The sequence below is a fragment of the Sardina pilchardus genome, chromosome 6, assembly GCF_963854185.1.
Source record: "Sardina pilchardus chromosome 6, fSarPil1.1, whole genome shotgun sequence".
NCBI lineage: Eukaryota > Metazoa > Chordata > Actinopteri > Clupeiformes > Clupeidae > Sardina > Sardina pilchardus.
This window is the reverse complement of record NC_084999.1, coordinates 32,116,856-32,132,298: the sequence shown is the minus strand read 5'-3', so window position 1 is coordinate 32,132,298 and position 15,443 is coordinate 32,116,856. Positions and strand designations below refer to the sequence as shown.

Genomic DNA, 15,443 nt, shown 5'->3' with positions numbered 1-15,443 from the left:
GAGCGATTTGAAGTTCCCGCCTTTACAGCTTCGATTGGCTACATTCGTCGACCATTTAAAAAAGGGCGTGTTGCAAGTGTTTAAAATATGGTCCAATCATACGTGCGTAAAAAATGCTCCAGTAAACAGTGGTAGGCATCCAAAACATTTTAGATAATAACTTGTATTTCAAATATGCACCATTTTACAGAGTTTGTTGATCAATTGAAATGTCTTGAACTTATTTGAAAATAACCACAATGTATAAGCTACTCATCTAAGGGTAAATTAGTCAGTCATTTCTGTTTTACATACTGTTTTAATGTCAAAGCTTTATTGCTTGGATTACATAGCTAATTAAGTTTGGGCGGACTATACTGAAAACAGTAATAAGACAATAATTATAGTACAATACATGATATGGTTATTAGCATTTACAGTTGGGCAAATTATTTTACAACATGAGCAGTATCTGAAGAAACTGACCAGAGAATACATACTTCTAACTCATGTGACCACATGTAGTTCCTAGTACTTGTTCCCTTTCCTCTTCCTCATGTTTCTTTTTTTGTCTCAGCCCAAGTTTTCTTCTGTGCTGTAGAGACTGTGTGTAATCCCGTCCTTCTGTCTCAGGTAGTGTCGGGGAGGGATTGGTTTGGTTGAGCAGGTCGAGGTAATTGTCAGCTTCAGCCACTGTTCATCGATTTACCATGGGTCTTATGCTGACTATTTTACCTTAGGCCTTAGCAAAAGCAGCCCTCTGTTTGCTGTTCCTAAAATGCAGTGAGTTGAGTGAAAGCTTCAGTTTTCTAAGCCAATGTGGCCTTCCATTCACTTGATCATGATCACTCCTCTCCTCCTGTTTTCCCTCTCCTGCACTCCACCTTTCCAAAACACCTCTCCCCACACTCACACTCCACCTCCCTGCTCCCCTCTCCTCCTCCCTCCCCTTCTCTCCTTCATTCTGGTCCAGGCTCCCCCTCCCGTTGGCAGAAGTGTGCGAGTAGAGTGTCCAGGTCGCGGCGATCTGCCGCAGCGTACAGCGAGCTCTCTCCCATCATGCTCAGGGCCATGCGCAGAGTGGACCAGATGTTGTCGGACATCATGGTGGCCGCGGCGCCGGCCCTGCCCACGGGCCCCTCCACAGCAGCCTGCCGCTGGAGGGATAAAGCCTCCAAAAAGTGCTCCACCGCCTCTCTGTGGGGATCACACAACGCAGAGCGGAGATTAAGGGCTCAGAAGGGTCCGTGGGGTATAGCACTTCAAACCAGTTTTATGCATAACAGAGTATTTCAACAGTGTGTAGTTTGAGTAGGCTGCCAAGTGTTTCACTTAAGATGAGTGTGCTCTGTAAAATGTGCAGCAAATATTCTATATAACAGGAATATTATATTTGTGTGCCTTGCCCTTGGCAAAGCACATTTTCAGGGATGCTAAAATATAGACAGCTTTTCAAACATTGTATGCACGTTGTTTTTTACAGTGGTCTAACTCCAATGATATATGCAGAAACAAATCTACCCTTATGGAGACTTTGTTTTTGACTGTCAGTGTAAACATCACGCTAAATAAATAAGGCCATTCATCACTCTTTGAGTTGACCCAGTGCAGTGTTGTGTTTATGTGGCTCAGATGGCGTGCAGCTCTCTGCTCAGACCTGTGCGCTCCGAGGTTGACACAGCTGATGCCCAGGTTGTAGCGGCTGCGTACAAATCCAGGCTGCAGTTCCAGGGCTCTCCTGTAGGCGTCGACAGCCTCCTCAGAGCGGCTCCCATTGGCCAGGGTGGCACCTAGTTTGTTCCACAGCAAGTAGTCCTGACAGGGAAAATGTGAGAAGAAGGTATGTGAGGACCATGTAAGTACAATATCTCATCAATCTCACTCGAGCAAAAGACTGCATGCTCGCTCACATACCTGTGGGGTGACCGACAGAGCGGCGGTGAAGCAGTCCACAGCTTTGTCATAATCTCCACTCAGGTTAAAGAGGACGCCCAGGCCACACTGCAGCTGAGGGTCCACATGGTTGGGGTCAGAAGCTGCTGCACTCAGGAACAGAGACTGCACCTCCGTGAACAGACCCCTGAGAAATGAAGAAGGAAGACCCATGAATTATTTATCTATAAGATTTGTAACCGCATTAGGTAACATTATACAATATCAAATTAACAAATCTATTACTTTATACTATTTTTTATCACTTTATTATATTCAATATTATACAGCTGATTATTGTTTTCTTTACAGTGGGAACAGTTAAACGTGTACATTGACTCAGTTTACAGGAGTCTGCACAGCTGCAAACACTCATCTCACACAGAACACACAACTTCAGTGAGGAACTACTGACTCAGGCAAAAGGGATCCAAATCGCTCCCTCTCCTTCTCCCTCTCTCTGGCGCCATCCCTCTCCTTCTCCCGTTCGCTCTGCTCCAGGATGTGGCGGTACTTGGGGTTGTGCCTCAGCCAGTCGCGCAGCGTCTCACAGGCCTGCCTGTGCAGCGATTCGTTGGTGAAGCTGACAGCCAAAGCCATCAGCGCAGTCAGATTGTCCTTCTTCAGATCTATACATCTGGGAGAAATAAAGGCGGAAAGGGAGAGCGGAGGAGGCAGGAATGAAAGAGACTGTGAGAACGGGTTTAGGGGAGGCTCAAAGAATAAGTTCAGGGACAACTATCTGAACACTTTATCAGGGGAGTATTATGCTTAAAAATAAGATATATGTAGACCATTTAACCCCCACCCTGACTCACCCCCTGCAAGATGAGGACATAAAACGTCACAGTATTCAGAAAAACATCAATGTGTCTACCTGCAGTCTGATGGATTTACCTGCGGAGGGCACTGATAGCGGCAAACTCCTGTTCATTTTCTGCTTGACAGGTTCCCAGATATTGCCAAGCCTTTGAAAAAAAAGAACCGATACTTCAGTGCAGTTTAACAGAAACATTCCCAATTCCCAATTCCCAACATAATCAAATCACTCCACACATGCCTGCAGTGCACATGTAATGGATTGCTATAAATGGATGGCCAACTAAATGGTTATTCCCATAGACATGGTTATTTCCCATAGACATTCCTATTACTCCATGTTTGCCCATGTATCCATGTTTGTGTGCGTGGATGTTTATATAATGGATGGGAGTCTGACCAGCTGGTTGTCTGGTTCCCGTTGCACTGCGCTCTCAAAGAGCAGCACCGCCCCTGGTATGTCTCCTGCCTCCATCCTCTTGATCCCCTCAGCCAGGGGACTGTCATGGGACATGTATGGGTTCTCCTCCTCAAACTGATACCCCTGTGAAAAGGAGGAGGAAGAGGCGGACGAGAAGGAGGAAGGGGACAAGGAGGTGAGCACGCATTGGAGAGAGAAAAGGGGAGGCAGAGATAAAGAATTAACGGTGGAAGAGAGTGGGAAGGAAGCTGAAATCCACACAGTGCCGGCAAGCACGGACAGCGCAGGCAGAACGCTGTGGGCAGCAGGCAGGTACCTTGTCGTAGGAGGTGCTGAGCAGCTGGTCAAAGTCGGACAGCCAGGGGTGGCTCTCCGCATCCCTCTTGGCCATCTCCTCCCACTCCTGCTGCAGCTTCTCCCAAAAATCCACATCGCTCTGGGGAGGGGGAAAAGAGCCTCTCAAGAGTCAAAATGGCCTTCGTCACGCTCACAAAGAGACTAGGAGACTGTCACAGAGAGAACGCCATAACAACACAGCAGTGTCTGACAGAGCCTGCTGCACAAGCACGGCACCTGCTCAGTAGGACACCTTTCTTGTGTAAGGCTGAACCCGCGAGGATTAGAAAAAGCAATCAGTGTAAGTCATGACACTGACATAAATTAAAAAGTAGACCATAACCTGGGATTTTGTAGAAAGACACTAACCTCTCCTAATTATGCAAATCGGGTTACCTTAAAAGTGTCTCTGCCTGTGTGAGTGGCGGATTTACTGAATAATGGATTGTAATACATTCATCAAGTCCACAAAGGTCATTACAGGAGCGAAGGCACAATCACACATAATTAATCACATCCTTTACACTCAACCCCTCAGTAATAAAGACTTCCCGAAGTGCTCATGGAAAAAAAATTATCATTCTTATTAGGCTTATTCAATAATGTCTGGGACACTCGTCCTTCATCAGCTCAGGTAAAAATATAGTTTCACTGGGATTTTACAAAGGCAAAATTCAGGTTAGTCAGGTAAAATTGTATAGCTAAGTGATAGTGATGTTATCATAAATATCAGCAATCATGGAATACCTCTTGTCCAATTAAATTGCATTTAAATTGATCAAAGCGTATATCAAAAAGCATGCCACCCTCTCAAGTAAAGCTCCAAGATGTTTGTATAACACTCCCACAGCCTGAGTCATTACACGCTCACCTCCACTGCAGCTTTTGCCTGCTGGAAATCTGGTCCTGCCGCGGCGAACTCATCTACCCACGACTCAGCCGACTCCGCCGACACCTGCGGAAGGAAGGCATGCAGCAGCCAAATGTCAGTGAGAATCTCGGTGCTCTTCTGTGTGAGCTCCACAAACCGGCAGGATGAAGCAGACGGCAGCAGGGAGAGTGCAAGAGGTAAGGATGAATGAGACGGAAGAACAGACAGGGATGAGAGATGGACTACGTTCATCTCAGAAAGGGTAGTAGAAAAAGCCGTTTATGCAACCCTGGAGGCACCACTGGGACTAGTTTCACCTACATCCAGAGGAGGAGGAAGGCTGACAGGCCTACGCAACTATTTTCTATTTTGTATGTGCATCTTTTGACAATGAAATGCTTAAAAATGAACAAATTAAATAAATCTCAATATAGAAAGTTAAGCAAAATGCAACTAGAATGCTGGGGCAAATGGCTCAAAAAGAGTAGCTGGTTGATCAACCGCTGCTTTGCTCTAACAGGCCAAAACTAAGAGCACTGCTTGGAGCACTGCTTGGACTGCTGTGTGCAGGCGATCATGCTCTTGGGGTCCTACCTGCCTGACGAGCTTAGCCCACCGGCTTGCCTCTTTGGCTTTTACTTGGTCTTTCTCCACTTTTCCCTCTTTCGACTCCACTGGCACAGTTAGCACCCCGCCATCCAGGATCTGGCATGGTCACGGGGCAAGATTTGTGTTTTCAGGGAGTGAAGGGGTGATTTTGGAGGAGGTTTGGTTGGGGGTTGTTTGTGGGGTTATTTAGGTATGAATGGAGGTTAATTGAGAGGTAAGGGGGGGTTAAAGGTCATAACAGGTTTAGTTGGGGGGAAAAGGATAAGTCACAGTTACAAGGGAAAAAATGTAACTATGTAGGTGTTACTATCAAAACAAACCCTATTTCCCAAGCGGGAAATCCGGACATGTTAATCGAACAATCCTCAAGGCCAGACATAGTATGGATGTAACAGTTGTGGAGAGGATCTGCTGTATACCATAGTCAGTTCTGCCAAGCATACATGCTTGAGCCAAGATGGTATGCGCATGGAGGGCAGTTGCACTTGAACCCGTCACTGTTCCTCAGCGTGAGGAGGAAGGAGGGCTCCTACCTGGTTGAGGCTTGAGGCCCAGCGCTGTGCCTCCTTGGCCTGAGCTCTATCTGTGTCCTGTTTGCCTGCACTGTCTTCCACAGTCACACTTCCCTCGCCAATTTGCCTAATGAACCGCAGGAACTACACATAACAGACAAACAACAACAACAAGACACGACCGATTACACTACAGCTACTGGCCCACTCAACAGTGTGCCACTTGGACACATGTGAATGAAAACATCTACACACTACAACACAGTTACATAGCTAACACACAAACCAAACAACCACTACTGAAGAGCATAATGGTTCCTAATGGATGAGATGACGAGAGTGGCTAAAGAGATTTAATGAGGGAACAAATATTCACAAAGGTGTGATCCATCAAAAGGAGATATAGTGCACACCATCACACAGATATAACTACACCATCATCACAGAAGCACCAAAGACAACAAATACTTACTTCTGTGTTCTGCAACTTAGGGTCATCCACTTTGGCAAGAAGTTCATTGGCTGTTTGTTTGAGCTCATCTCCTGGCTGGTACTCTTGCGCCCTGATTGGTGGAAAAAGTATAACGAGAATATGTCCTCAACTATCATAATGTCTGTGCCTCACTGTAAATATGATAAAAGAAGCCCAGGAGACAGGGTTCAAAAGCCTGTTGAATACAGCTCTCAAATCTCAAGGTTTTTAAGCCACACAGGCAGCAGCACATTACATGAGAGACTATTTCTCTCTTTGTAGCAGATCAAGGCTTTTCATTTCACACATACACACTCACACACACACTCCTTTCTTTAGACATTTCTGGACCTACAGCAATCTGCCTGCTTATAAACCTCCTACCTATTTCTTTACAAATCCCAGTTAACCTCTTGAACTACTGTATCTAGCTTGAACGTATAATATCACCCACACACATATACGGTTTTGTGGACTCACCATTCTTTGTCTCTCTCTTTCTCGCCAAGGTCTCCAAGCCACAGCTTCTCCTCTGATTGTTCCAGATACTCCTCGGCCCAACGACCAGGATCTGGTGGAAACACAAACAGAGTGGTGAATACTGACGGCAGAAACAAAAAGCGCTTCGGCAGAGGTAATTAAAACCATCTTAAAATAAGATGTATAAGTTTTTAGCTCTTAGCAGAGACTTTTGTCCAAAGTGACATACAATGACATCAGCAAACATGACATCAACATTAAAATGAATAGTTGAAGTAAAGTCATATAACCTTAGCCTAGATTAAATATATACTGTATATATACACCACTTAGTAATAGTTTAATAGCAATAGACTAACAGTAACAGAATAATAACAATAGCAAACATTTACAAACTACTACTCTGTAACGATAATTAATAATTCATTAGAGAGAATCTAATAATTACTATTTATCAGAAAATCATTATAATAATAAAAAAAAAAAAACATCAAAAATCAATCAATGCAAGTATATTTATAAGGGCACCATTTTTTTGTTGGAACAATGAGTCACCTGCCACTTCACTGATGAATTCCTTTGTCCAATCAGCATCGGCTCCTTCACTGAGGCCCACCTGCCCTGGCGAGGAGGAGGCGGCATCAGCGCCAGACACAAACTCGGAGGCCCAGTCGCCAGACAGCGCCAATGCAGCCACTCCAGGCGCTTCAGACAGAGACAGAACAGCCCATAGGGTAGGCATTGTTTTTAACAAGTTATATTATGAATTAGCATATTTTCTATAGTGGTTTTATTCCTTTTTTTTTTGTTATCAACTGTTTATTGATTTTCATAAACAGGGGAATGGGGGAGGGGGGGGGGGGGGTGGCAAGACGGAAGTGGTTTTATTCCTAAGAAGAGTGCCTTGGCGTCCCGCATGTTTTTTGTCTTTTTGCCAAAGAGCACCTTCTCATCGTAAATACATATTTTTACGTTGGTAAAAAGCGTTCATAGGGTGGGCCTTTACAAGCATCACTGTGTGTATTTTTAGTCTGGCATTCACGCTCTCTTTGCCTGAGTGGGTGCTCACCTCGCTGTGGGGCTTGTCTGTAGCTCTGCTGGTCAATCTGCTGCATCTCCTCCAGGAGCTGCCCCATGTCAAAGCTATGAGGAGGCCGTGGAGGGGCCTGCAGGAACTCGTTCACCAACTACATGTGGAGAGGGGAGAATGTTAGGGCCTCTGAATGTGCTGTACGGTCATGACCGCTATTACACTCTTACCAGTTAGGACTGATACTGACCTCTTCCTCACTGGCTATCTCAATGGGTGTAGGAGGAAGCTAGGGATTTAAATGAACAAACAGCGCAGATGAGAAACAAAAGCCTATCGTACCATTTGTCAGAATGTAAGAAAGGCTTCCATATCTACCACATGACAACCAAAATCTAAATATGGTGATAGATTAAAAAGGTAGTTCTAACTTACATTGGGCGTTGCCCGATGCCTCCAAGGCCCGCCTTCTTGTGTCATGTGACCAGTCAGCTTCATGAGGGGATTGGCTCCCCCACACTCCGCTTCCACCAGCTCTCGCATCGCCATGGCAACGCAGCTCTGTCTCAATTAGACCTTGACATACATTAAAAACATAAAGTTTGCACATCCATAACTGTGAACTTGCAGGTATGTGGCCTTGTGTCTCTCTATGATGTCTAACCACTGACCATAAGAATGCATGAAATCCAAAACTCAAACTCTGCAAATGTCCTCTACTACCTTATCAGAATTCCTGACCCTTTGTAGCATTCTTTGAAAGAAATCAAGGCTGTTTTCACATTTGGTCTTTTGTATCGGTCCAAACTTTACTGTTTACACACACACACACACACACACACACACACACACACACACACACACACACACACACACACACACACACACACACACATTGAGAGCATACATCTCATAGAATTTCAATATCTCCCTAGTTTCTCAATGGCACATACTGGCAACCATACCACTAAACATACCACTATAGTGTCGAACACATTCTGGCTGCAAATTGTGCTGCATTTACTCCCAAATTGTCATCAAGACAATGAATAGACACATTTGTGGATTAAACTACATCATTCAATCTAAAAGCAACATTGCAATGCATAGCCAGACTTAACGAATTCTATTCCTTATTTTAGACTGCATGAATGTGTTAAGTACACTCATTTCTGTCAGAAAATAAAACAAATATGTTACCTGGCTGTTGTACACACCTGAACTAAGCCTACTAGATAAATTATTTTTCCACTGACATCACGGTGTTGGTGATTAGCGGAATAAAGAGGATTATATCATGACAATAATAAACTCCATGAGATAATGCCAAGTGAAGCGAGGTGTTCACTCTTAAGTTACACAACATACCCCCGGGGACACCCCGCAAACACCGTATGTTGATATATTCATGTTGTTGACATTTCTCTTCAGTTCCAAAGGTAACATATTATGAGGCAAAATGATGTGCAATTTGCAGAAAACTGCAGTCTGATGACGATGTTTATCTGTCAACATCTACCAATGTTACATGTTTTCCCAAAAGAACACACACTGCAATGGTCTACGACCCACAGGTCATTGGGATACTGACAGAATCGCTTTTACAACAGGCAAACCCCTCACTAGCTAGCTAGCTACCTGTGATAAATGTTGTGTAATCTGCATTGTCCATTTAGCAAAAAGCTCAGTTTCCAAGCTAAGCAGGTAGAATAACTGGCTAATTGACAATATCTACCTAGCTAAAAGCTAACTTAAAGCCACAATGAGCCTTCGTGGGTACAAATGGCATAACCTAGGTTAGACAGCGAGCTACCTTGGCGGATGATTGCGGAGAACATGCCGATGATCAAGTTAACGTTACTGTGTCAAGCGACTGACAAGCCTGCTAGCTAACACATTAGCTTATTAAGAAGCCATATCGGCTGACAAGTAGCCCAAGTTGATCAAATTCAACGAATGCGAGCATGCTAATTGTAAGCAAATTGACTACATCTCGTTAGCTAGCTGTCTGATTAACAAAAATGTAGCTTGACATGTCAACTCACCACCTTACTGGCGATACGGTAGACCTTTCCTCCCTTGAAAATCACTCGTCTTGACGAATAATAGAGCGCATACAGCCAAAAACACAAAATCACAGGCACAGAAACAACTGGCCCGGAAAGATGAACCCAAAACGTATCAAATACCACGACTGGGCTCGCGCTGGTTTTCTTGCTTGTGTTTATAAGTTAGCTCTCTTTAATCTTTCTTTATTTACCTCCCCCATGACCCACTAACTGAACAGCGAAGGCAGCTGCACTATGTTATCCCAAGGTTCTATTCACGAACACTAGTTACGAATGAAAACGCAGCGTTGGGTTGTTTAGGAATACGCCACTGCGCATTGAATTACGCAAATGGCACTTCTGCTGGCCAATGACTTGAACCTACAAACATAATCTGTGTAATTTACTCGAATCGAATGTTTGAATGTGTTAGCATATATTTACATGGATGCGTGTCGTAGACACCTAAAACAATCAAGGGAACTTATGGTGACTTAGATAACTTGCCCATGGATATTACATAGCCTGACTTTGTTCAATCAACAGGATGTTCTCGCTTGTGATTGCAAGCACACCTGCATTAAGGCTAACTTTAAAGGTAAGACTTTAAAAAGCCAAACAGTAAATTCATTAGTGTATGTCGCATGCATGGAGGATTTTATTTTTGAAGTGCAATGAACAATGAAAAGCAGTGCAACTGCAAGTCATAGTAACCAGGTAGAACAAGAGAACAATGTGGACAGTGGCCATAAATAGAACACTATTTAAGCCAACAAAAAGGATAAATCAGACAGCAGTGAGTGGAGTCCATCAGCTATCAAAAGTGTCAGTCTCAAATCAAGCTGTATGGGGGGTAGCAGCCTAGTTCAGTGTACAGGGTCCTTAATGTGTGCAGTCAGGTAGGGGCATGTTAGCAAGAGGTACAGTATGAGGCCGTTTTGCAGTCTGGTGGTGACAGACTGGAAGCTCTTGTATGTCCTGCCAGATTGCAGGGGGGCCAAATTGTCTGAGAGTGGGATGGGTGGAGTCTCTGGTGGTGCTGCTGGCTTGGCAGGCACAGAGCCAATGACCAGTGATGTTCTATGTGGAAACCTTGCAATCTTGGAACAACTTGGCCAGGCTGCATTCTAGTAACCCAGTGGAGAATACAGTAATGACGGATGTTTGTGTGGGGCAGACTTATTTAGTTATTTCTGCTGTAGATAGGGATATAAGAGGGCTTTCTTTTTCATGCATGTGATGGTGAGTGTCTTGGTGAGGTCTTTTAAAATGTGAACTTTTGTCTGTCTCAACCACAGAGGCATTGTAGGAGTTTGATGCTTCTCCCTGGAGTATGAGAGTCAGACAGATGGTTCTTCTGGCACCAGTCAATAAGCCTGTCTCCCTCTGCTCTGTTCATTGATGCAAGCAAACTCAATGCCTGACTAATCACCTAAAAATCAAACTAAATAAATAATAAGCAAGGTTTCATCAAAGAGTTTCAAAAAGCCATCAAAAAGGTCAACGTTAAATTGGGTTCTTACATCTCATTATGTTTTTTAGGATATTTCACAAGGGGGATGAAATATTTGTTTTTATCAAGCTTTGCACAGTAAACCACTACAAAGCCTAGATTGATTGAAACTGATGAATACGTAGGCTATTCAAGGTTGTGAGGTCAAAGGTCAAGGTCAGAAGAGGGGTTTGCAGTCTTTGTAGGAGATCTCACAAGTGGCTAGATGAACCAAACCTTGCACATTACTCACTCTAAGGGCTAGATGGACTAATTAAGAACTGTAAGTCATGGGGTCCCTATACACGAAATTAAGTGTTTGCCACCCAGGCAGGTTGACAGGTATTCATGAAGTGTGGCATAATTCGTCATTGAAAGCCACATAAACTGATTGGGCATTCAAGGGCATGGGGTCGAAGGTCGGTGTCATATAAAGAGTCTACTGGAATTTATTCATTCAACTATACATAGGCTACCATTACTTACAGGTCATCAGAAGAATCTCTGATGAGACTTATTCGGTGATCTGTGGTCAGAGGTCAAGATCTAGTTCACTCCAGGGCATATGAGGTTAAAGGAATGGAGGCATGCTGAATGCTTTGCACTGAGTTATTAGTGTGCTTGCAAAAGCACACTATTGTTATCCGTGCGTTTCATATACTTATTTATCTCAAGTCCAACTTTTGTCTCCCTATCTTGTCCTAGGGATTTAGAGCTAGAGACGCCGTTCCACTTCTCTCGCGTGGGTCCTGATGCGAGGATGGTGGCTTGTATACAGCTTTTTGATACGGCATGTCGTTCTCCCGTTATTCCAGTTTTTCCGGTCGATTTTTTCCCATAGGAATGAATGGAAAAGCGATTTTTGAGCGCTGATGCCCACACATTTTTCCACCTGTAGCCCAAACCGTAAGACATAAAATCATGAAATTTGGTATGCTGATAGAGGAGACTACCCTGATTGACACCACCAGGTTTCATGCTCGCCACTCTCACGCTCTAGCGCCACCAACTGGTCAAAGATTGAAAACACGTTCATGCCCGTAACTTTTGATCCGTATGGCCGATTTTTATAAAACTTATACCATTGGAATCCTCTGACTCAGCTGATTCCAACGCACTATGTGACGTCATTTTCCGCCATGATGGATTTTCCACCATTTTGAATTTTGTCCAAAGTCAAAGTAAAGCAACTCTGGCCGCATAGTTCCTCCGATCGTCATGAAACTTGGCACGCGTGATCTACAGACCAAGGCGGATCAACCGCCTTGATTTCGCCTTCATACGTCCAAGCGTTCGCCTGTGACAACCAATTAAATTCAGCGAGCGAAGCCGCCAAACAGGAAGTGTGCCTATCTTGGAAATACTGTGACGTATGAAAGCCATATTTGGTGGGATGACTTGAGACCCCATCCAAAGCACCCTCAATAAATTTGGTGTTATTCGGTCTGTCGATGGCTCTATAATTAGCAAAAACGTGTGTGTTGGCGAATGTATACTATTAAGCAGAATAGCTCATCTTAAATTGCTTAGGTCATGCAGAAATGACATTTCAGAGTGATTTAAGATACAATGTTGATATTTTAAAAAAAAAATCAAATCGAGGCCATTCTTGTAAAACATACTGCTGTAATTCTCACAGCACTATGGAGTCACTCCCTGTATTTTCATACCTTCATTATGGGATGATAGTATCCTTCCACTATTCAATTAGTCATTGGATGATATGGATTGTCCGCAACGGTACGAAGGTGTGATTCTAGGAAGGTCCGCATCGGGGTGTCTCATCCTGAGACTGGTAGATCTAAGCAATGCCATGGCCCCGAGGGGCAAGTACGGACTTACACGCTGTTACACATTGCAAGTGTTCATTTGGTATATATACTCGACAATCACACGATGTTTCATACTGACGGTGTGTTTTGGATGATTTGTATTGACCTGAGCATTCTGGGTGAACTTCACTCCCAAATTCGGCGAAATACCGGAAGTAGAGCGGTCGCCCTGTCTGAGGATTTTAAGTTTCGTTTTCTGTTGTGATGATGAGCAGACGGCTGTGCACAAAAAACATAGATAATTAATTTACCCTTAGACAATTCCTGCAGTTATCCTGAGTAATCCAGCCCTTTACATTCAGAGATGCGATCATTGACAAAAAGTAAGTTTGATACATACATCGTTAATTCACACTGGTATGCAAGAGGTTTGCTAATACACTTAAACTTGCTCTTGACATGATTTCCATGAAGTAATATACTGTAAGTGTTCTCTGAAATTATAATACTTCATGTGTTTAGCTTGAGAATCTACTGTTTAGCGTTTCTACTGTAAGGACGTAGACTAGAACTCATAGACTGTATTCACCCCTTGCTGAAACGTCACAAAGTGACGTGACAGTGCCGGACGGCACCATGACGGACGGCAGAAAGATAGGAGATGTACGGCAAATTACATTATGAAGAAGTGAACACCTTCACTTTAACATCTTTTGTAGTTCAATGTATTACTTTGGTAAGCGTCTGGTAGTCAAATAAACATGCCAGATGTGTTGTAAGGTGAAATGGGTTGTGATCGCAAATTTACATAGTTATTAAACTAGTGATAACAGCACTAACATAGGGCTGCTAGATCGTAGTCTACTGCTAATATTAGCCTACTGTATATTAACACCCATATTAAGTATTTCTGGGCTAAAATATTTCAAACCGATTTGGCCACTTTATTTGTAATGCTCTTAACAGATGAAACATAGTCAAAACATAACATATCAGTATATGAAATAACGTTAGCGGTCATTGAACACTATTATTAGCTAACCTAGCTTACGTTTATCCTAGCACTGAACTCGTTGAACGTGCCGTCCCATTCAGAGTTTATGGTTGCTATAACAACCCTTGCTGAGCTAAGTAGACGGACCAGATGACAGTGCAATCGTGGTTGAAATACTCCCGAAACACTCAAGAAAACAAAGCAAAATATATCTGTTTCAAGTAATCAGATGTTGATTCATTACAGACAATATGCTAACAGTGGTGGAAGGACATTATGAAGGTACAATTTCAATATAATCTTTGAGCTAGCGCTATACGTCCCATCAGAACCCATTGATTCGACTCGTCTTCTTGCCGTCCAGTTAGCTATTTCGCTGTGGCGCGAACTTTTATGACATCATTGGCAAGGGGTGAATATATAGAACTGGACAGTGTGGCTGCATTCAGCAGTGTTCTATGGAATTGAAGCAACCGCGGCGACGCCATCTTGCAGCCAGTTTGAAGTACGCTTGCGCAGTAGGATTGGACGCATGCGCAGTGATGAGGAGGTCGGAGCAGACACGCCCACACAACGAGTGAAACACGCCCCTCACCGCACCGCGTCGACGCGCTGGCTGAGAAGCTACGGTATCGTTGACAGTTCGTTCGTGTGCCTAGGTTTACGTTGGTGAACTTTCTCTGGTAAGTGTAATGTATGTAACACAAACCTCTTGTCTGTTAGTGAAATACACAGCTTATATTTTATATTGTAGCCACCAGTTTACTAGCTAATAACTTCATTTAAATAACTTAGGCTATGTTAGGCTATATTAACGTTGTCAGCTCAAAAGCCTTGCCAAGCACATCAGACATTAGCAGCTAGCTGCTATCGTTTACGTTAGCATAGAAGCTAACGTTAGTAGCGATAGCTAGTTGGTTAAGTTAAGACTAACGTTAGCACACAGACGCTGACAATGTTATGTTTGGCTCGGCCTATTTTGTTTTGCCGTTATCAAAAGGCTGTTTTAATATGCCACCTCAACATGGAGAGTGAATCTATGTGTTTGGCGTAGCTGCTAGTTAATTTTAAACACAGCCTGCCTGTTGTCGTGCCCATTGGCAGAGTAATGAAATGTCCGCATTGAGAAACAAACTAATACGTTACTGCTAGTTTTGCATGCTTAGTATGCTTACCAGTATGTGTTAACAGTAAAGGATCAGCTATAAAACTTTGCCTTTTCTTGTAGGTGGCATTTCCCATGTCCTTTCTCCAGTCCCCGGACGTCCATCTCATCCACTTTGACAGGAACAACCTCAGACATGTCGAGCGTGATATTGAAAGGTGTAGATTGCCTGAACAGTGTAGGACACTTGCTATGTTCATGATCATGAACATATTGTATCATATTTTAAACTTGCAGTATATCCCTGAACTCAAACTTAAACTATTCTCATTTGCCCTCATTGTAAAGGTTGCTGGACTCTGTGTGCATTGGAAACTGACAATAAAAATGAAAAACTTAATGTTTACTTGCTATCAAAACCATTGTTATTCAAACGTTGACATGTTCACATTATATATGGGTCATGGTTATAGAATTTAACATGATATAACATGAACAAGTTCAAATTACCAGTAAACAGTTTTAAATGGTTGGTAAGCCTACATTAAGCAAAAATAATGATGATACAAAA

General features: G+C 43.3%; 1 protein-coding gene across 2 annotated transcripts; it reads right to left on the bottom strand.

Annotated features, from left to right (window-relative positions):
* Positions 1-134: 134 nt before the first annotated feature.
* Positions 135-9,771, bottom strand: pex5 (peroxisomal biogenesis factor 5). 2 transcript variants are annotated; one of them, XM_062539466.1, is made up of 16 exons: positions 9,507-9,771; positions 7,897-8,037; positions 7,712-7,750; positions 7,501-7,618; positions 6,987-7,136; positions 6,432-6,522; positions 5,952-6,042; positions 5,501-5,623; positions 4,359-4,442; positions 3,468-3,587; positions 3,131-3,274; positions 2,809-2,879; positions 2,327-2,548; positions 1,894-2,059; positions 1,637-1,794; positions 135-1,176 (listed from the first exon to the last, which is right to left on the bottom strand). In XM_062539466.1, exons 2-16 carry the CDS (start codon positions 8,008-8,010, stop codon positions 939-941), a joined length of 1,929 nt encoding a protein of 642 aa, XP_062395450.1. In that variant the 5' UTR covers positions 8,011-8,037; positions 9,507-9,771; the 3' UTR covers positions 135-938. The 2 variants fall into 2 exon arrangements, with proteins under 2 accessions (XP_062395450.1, XP_062395451.1); XM_062539467.1 differs by lacking the exon at positions 5,501-5,623.
* Positions 9,772-15,443: the final 5,672 nt, after the last annotated feature.